This window comes from Nelumbo nucifera, chromosome 2, assembly GCF_055504915.1.
Source record: "Nelumbo nucifera cultivar China Antique chromosome 2, China Antique-T2T, whole genome shotgun sequence".
Taxonomy (NCBI): Eukaryota; Viridiplantae; Streptophyta; class Magnoliopsida; order Proteales; family Nelumbonaceae; genus Nelumbo; species Nelumbo nucifera.
In genome coordinates, this window is record NC_142650.1 from 28,634,605 (window position 1) to 28,640,970 (window position 6,366).

Here is a 6,366-nt window from a genome sequence, read left to right on the forward strand (position 1 = left end):
TTAAGGGTATAGTTATTTTCCCAACTTCAGCTAGCTTCATCCATTAAAGTGCCCACATTCCTCAAATTTTATTCCTTTAATAATAAACTTTTCAATTCAGTTACTGTTATGAAAGTAGTAGATATTTCATGGAATCCGCTAATGAGCTACATCCATGGGGATCTAAACTTGATTTTTTTTTTTTATCTTCAGATTTAAATCAAATCATATCTGTTGGATTTATGTTGGATTCGAATTAAACTCAGATTTCAATAAGATATTAAATAATATTTATAAATTAAAAATGACTTTGATATTGTATATTATAGACAATATATTAAGATGGTCGCTAAGAGTCTCACCAAATGTGAAGGCGCTCTTCATGGTAAGACCTCACACACAGTACCCTGCTCTCTTCAGGTATTTGTATTGTATTTTTTTTTTTAATATGTAATACTCATTACCCAAAAACGAACAAAATATATTAAAAAATTTTACCAATGACTAGTAAAATTTAATGTTTTAAAATCTTACCCAGAACTGGAACCGTCACTACAAAAAAACAGGGTTTTGGCAACGTTACCTAAATGTCATCGAAAGCTACCCAAACGTCGTGATAAGTTTTCGACGACATATGTGCAAACGTCACGATCTTTAGTGTTGCGGAAACTTTCCATGACGTTTCTCAAACAATCAACGATGTTTGACAAATGTCACGAATCAAATGTTTTCACGATGCAAGCAACGAGGTTTCACAACGTTTATAAAGGTCACCAAAAGTGATACATTAAACGTCACCAAAAGTGATATATTTGGTGACGTTAAGAAAACATCGCCAAAACCCACTTTTGGTGACATTTGTCTGAATTGTGAATCTTTGCTTTTGGTGACATTTAATTAAACGTCGTCAAAAGTTTTTATATGGTTTAACCTGCAGAATTCGGCTTGTATACCTTGCATTTTAAAATATAGCTCCTCAATATCTGATTGTTAGAAAACAGGACTTTGACCCTTGTGGCATGACTTTCTGAGTTAGGTAAACCACAATTATAAGGTAGAAACCTCTTAAACTAGATTATTCTTTCTTCTGGGCATCCATCCTTCAAAAGGGAAGCCAACAGTTGTTTTTTTTTTCATCAGAAAATTAAAAAGAAAAAAGAAAATACCCTTCTAGTGTATAGGAAAAAAAAAGAAAAGAAAACTATTAAACAATAATAAAGCAGACCTACATGAGTTCAACTCTTTTTTTTTTTTCTTTCAGAGGGAGGGGTAGACATGGAGCCCTAATGGAATGTCACGTGAAAGATTCCCAGGTCAGACTAGACTAGCCCTGTTGACAGCCCAGGCTGTTGGATATGAACAACCAAAGTTTTCATATTCAATAGTATGGTGTTGAATGGGGTTTTTATAGTTCAGGAATTAGTTTCTAGGTTTGGGGTTTCAGGAATTAGTTTCTAGGTTTGGGGTTTCAGGAATTAGTTTCTAAGTTTTCTAGGTTTGGGGTTTTTATAGTTTAGGAATTAGTTTCACCAATCATACTCATCAAGGTGCACTCTTATCAACTACTTAACCATAGTAGAGGGATCAATTTTCAAGATTTTACCTGAACCGAAGCGGGAGTGGGAAACAAGGCATCCAATCCTTGACGGTGCGCTAACTGCTCCACCACGGACTCCAATCGTGCTACTTTTGCTTGAAGATCACCCACCTCTCCTCGAAGCATTTGGTTTTCTTTCCAAAACTCTGAATCACCCGAAGTGTATGTACTACTGGTGGTACTTTTGGACCCATTAGTTCCGAACGCATGCTTTGGGTTCACCCCAAAGCACAAGCAACAAGCGCACGATGGATGATCTTTACCCAAAATCACCGCCACTGCATTATTGGCACCAATGGGCTCAACTTGGGTGCCCTGTTCTGCTTGTTCATCCACATATGCTTTCATCTTGGCCTACAACAATTTCAAATAATATATTTATTTAAAATGGAGCATCACATAACCACAAATAATAATTAAATGGATAAAAAAAAATAGTTACAGCAAGTTCCCTCGCTCGAGGGTCATAAAACTCCCCCTGAGAATTTGTATAGGCCTTCTTGAATAGGTCCTCTCTCCTGGGTGGGGGCATATTGTTTTGCCTTCTTTCTTCCGTCTACAACAAACCATTGAGAGTCAATATATAAACTAACAAAAGAATCAAAGGTATAAATGCATTAGTTTACTCACCATTTCATGGAGGTGAGCAGCATAGGATTTCCAGCCCATGTGGTGAGGGACCGTATTATGTGACCTCACTTCAGTCATAATTTCACACTTTGCCTATAACAAAGACAATTTAGTGATATTAATCAAAAAAATTTATAATCACCATATCCTAAAAAGACTTGCCAATATTATTTTCAATTTATACCTTGCTCTCTGGTGTTTCCCAATGGTTAAAGAGGCATTGAAGATCACCGCGATCAATATTTCTCTCATGTTGAAGTGCCTCCGAGAATGCTTTCTCACGATCAGGAGCATATTTGTCAAAATATTTCTTCTTTACATGACATCGAAAGCAGATGCATCTTTCCAGCTGCAGCAAGGATATCTGTTTTCTCCATCTCATTTGGGAAAATAATTTTTTCCTACCAAAGATGAAAGAAGAAAAATTTTAGGCATTAATAATTAATACAAGGCAATAATCAAATTCATCAAAAAAACAAGGCAATAATCAACTAACAAAAACAATGTGGATCTTACTTTAACAGCGTCATAAATTCTGTTTTTTGCCTCATCGGTTATTGTCCTCCAGTCGGTGGTGCAGATTGGGATTATAGAACAATCCCTCGCTAACATACCTATATACAACATCAATTCTGGCCTCACTTCCCCAACAGGCCGATCATAATGATCAAGCTCCACGGTTGGAGTCTTCCTCTATAGGACATGTGGCAACACTGTGTTGCCACGCTTCCCTGACCCCCTTTTTCTACGGGAGGGCCCAAGGGCTTGGGAGGATGAACCTCCAACCTCCTCTACAGTATGGTCATTGTTGGGGAGTTCTGGATCTATGTGATCCTCACTGTCCATCTGTAATCACACCAAAGATTAAAATAGTTAGCAGATATGGATTAATTATATTTATAAACAATAAAAAAGAGCATGTAAACAACAAAGATGATTCATTACTGTAAGAAACATTTACTAGATTTTCTTTTACTTCTATGCTATTTTAAACATCTACTAGTTGGCTAGATTTAAATTCCCATCAACCAACTTGTAACTCACATACTCAAGCCTATGATCTCTTCCCATTTCCTCCTATTCTTTTTTTTTTCTTATTTTCAAAAGCAATTGAAACAAAAAGTATTTATATCAGGTAGGAGTGCAATAACTCTGAAAATTTCATTAATTAAGAAGTTTTAATATACAACAAGAAGTTACAAAGAAATCAGCATATAAGCTGACCCAAGACAGCATTACAAAAGTGCCCAAAACTGTTATGAAAATGGATTTTGCATGCATTGGACCTAAGGACTCTTCACATTAAAATACTAACAAGTAGTGTGATTAATCACTTATACATGCAATATAATAGAACAATGCATCCAAAGAACATGTGTTGGATTTAGAGTCCATAATCTCAGGTTTGTCACCCTGGGTCATTAGATCTTGCTAGCGAAAGCTGCCTATTCAGTTTTAAATTCAAGTGTTGGATGAATAAATTTGTGTCATCTAAGACAGTTGGTAAGGGATGTTCCTTAGTATGATGGTCAAATCTTCAGCTGATAAGTGTGAGAACATGAACTAAAGTCTGAGAGTGGCCACTTCATGCCAAAAACTGCCAGAGTTAGGTCCATATCTGGGACACCACTCCCAAGACCCTAGAAGCTGTGACCAATACTGGGAGATGGCTTTTTATCCCAGTCAATTGATCAAGGAGGAAGAAGTACATCCCACATTTTCTGTCAGATTAAGAAATTCCTTTAATACTTAAAGAAAAAGGTTGATGACCTCTCCTTAGAACTGCCTTACTGTAAGAAAACAAAGCAGCAGGCCAAAGCTTGCACAAAGTGGTTCAAAGATAATACAATACCAGCATCCAAGCTCATATAGCTCTCATTACATCAAAAAAGAAAAAAAAAATACAGATTACAACTCGACACTGGACGGCCCCATTCAAGCTAATTCCTTGTCACTCCTGCCCTTGATAGAGAGTCTTCTTGTCCATTTGCACTTTTTGGTACCTAGTTGAATGGGCCATTCAATAAGGTACCTAAGGACTGTGACTGTCTTCAAGAAATCATATCTTGTTTCCACATCCAGCAAATTATAGTTTGGCAGTCTTCCTCAACCTCCACTTTCTATGATATTTGAATATTTGACTCTTTAGTAAACCTAACTTTGCTAATGGATACAGATATCTGCTGGCTAGAGGGGAATGCTTCTTTGGTTATCCAATTAGCACTCAATAACAGCTGAACCACCTTTCAAGATCTTGGGGAGCCATTTCATGGTTAATACATTATCACTCTATCCCTAAGTAAGCTATGTCCATATTACTCCAAACGGATACGCACTCATCCATTTGCTGGTTTCATGGACCTTGGTTCTGGAGCACCCTGAACCTTATAAAATCTGCTTTGCATATATCATGTTGCATGATCCACATTCCACAATTAGGCATCTTGAACTTATCAAAAAGAGAACGTGTCAACCAAAACTTCTGGAATTCTTATCTGACCAATTGTAGAGAGAGCATTAATCATGTGAGAGACATGGTCTCTAATATACCATCACTTTTCTAGACATCACCTTATTTATTCCATCACAAACTTGGAATGGAGGTATTTGGGCAATGGATTTACTACTCATAAAAATATGGTTCTCTGAATAGTGTTATCTCTAAATGATTTGTATAGAAGAGTCAAACCTACCACAGAAGCATCCTAGCTTAAACAGAAATTCCATTAAGTACCGTCTTTGGACTGAATTTTAAAATTATTAGGGTGAAGTTCCAGAATAACCTAATTTCTGAAAAAAACAGAGTAAATAATAAATTAACTAACTCAACCAATTGCTATATCAGATCTAGAGTGCAGAGTAAATAATAAATAATACTAGTGTAAAAATCTGAAATCTGGCACTTAGTAGGTTTGGTAAGAGGAAGAGACGTAGAGGTATCAACAAATTTTTATGGAAGTAAAACTTAACTGAAATCTAAAATTTTTATGGAAGTAAAACTAAACTGAAATCCTCTCCTATCTGGGCCGCTTCGTTTATCATTGGAAGTAATAGCATATCGATAGATTTATTTCACTAAACTGAAATTTTTATGGTAGAAAACTAAACTGGAATTAAAATTCCATAAAAATCAAATAGGAACCCTAACAAACATAGTAGAAGATTTATTCATAAGAAAATAATAGCTATGCAAAGAAATAATGCTTTTCTTTGCTTACCCTATTCAGGCGATGAAACCTAGATGCCCTACTCAAACTGTCATGAAAACCTAGACGCCCTGTTCGAACTATGAAAACCTAGATGCCCTGTTCGAACAATAAAGAAAAGTTAGTATGGAAGAAGAAGAAGAAGAGAATGAGGAGCACTCAACTATGAAAAAAAGAGAGAAGATGTAAGGGGAAGGAGAAAAGACAAAGAAACCGGTGACTTACCTCACCAGATTTCTGGTTCAGTCTGATCGCTTCTTTTCAGACGCCGAAGGAAGGAGACGCAAGAGATTAAGGAGAGATGGTTGGAAGTGGGAGGTTCACTGATGCAGACTGAGGGATGACGAGGGAAGTGGGACTGTGGGAGTTTTGTTTGCGCGGGAGAGAATACTCTCTCTTTTTGGGTTTTCAATGTGCGAGTGAATGTTTTGGGTTTTCAATGGTTTTCAAAATCGGACCGGACCTGACGGTCGGACCAGAACCATCATTTCTTCAAAAACCGTTGATTTTGGTCAGTAAACCGCTGACCCAAGTGGTTGTTCGAACCATTCGAACAGTTTTGACTGTTTTTTATTTTTAAAGTTTTTTAAAATTTTTTTAATTTTTTATTTTTTTAGAACGGGCCGATCATTTGATTCAATCGGTCAGACCGTTCAACCCGATAATCGGACCCCTGGCTGGTTTGGTCTCCGGGACGGTTTTAAAAACCATGCTTTAATTGTTCCTACCAAGGTTTTCGAATTGTCCAAGCAACCGGTTCTGTTTTACCTAAAACCCGCTTTTGGTCAAAAACGTTGAAAAAGTCAACAAATCGTTGAGCCGAGCGGTCGAATCGTCAACCCATTCAACGGTTTGTGACCATTTTTTAAATTTTTAATTACTTTTTATTTTTTTAATTTGTTTGCCATAAACAAGTTGTCCATTCGGACCAGACAATCAAATCATTGACCTGGA

General features: G+C 36.7%; 1 protein-coding gene across 1 annotated transcript; it reads right to left on the bottom strand.

Moving 5' to 3' along the window:
- Window positions 1–402: 402 nt before the first annotated feature.
- On the bottom strand, window positions 403–5,791 carry LOC104586151 (uncharacterized). The gene is made up of 7 exons (XM_010243303.3): window positions 5,638–5,791; window positions 5,425–5,511; window positions 2,723–3,052; window positions 2,391–2,607; window positions 2,207–2,299; window positions 2,019–2,132; window positions 403–1,930 (listed from the first exon to the last, which is right to left on the bottom strand). Exons 3-7 carry the CDS (start codon window positions 2,755–2,757, stop codon window positions 1,571–1,573), a joined length of 819 nt encoding a protein of 272 aa, XP_010241605.1. The 5' UTR covers window positions 2,758–3,052; window positions 5,425–5,511; window positions 5,638–5,791; the 3' UTR covers window positions 403–1,570.
- Between the last annotated feature and the right edge of the window lie 575 nt (window positions 5,792–6,366).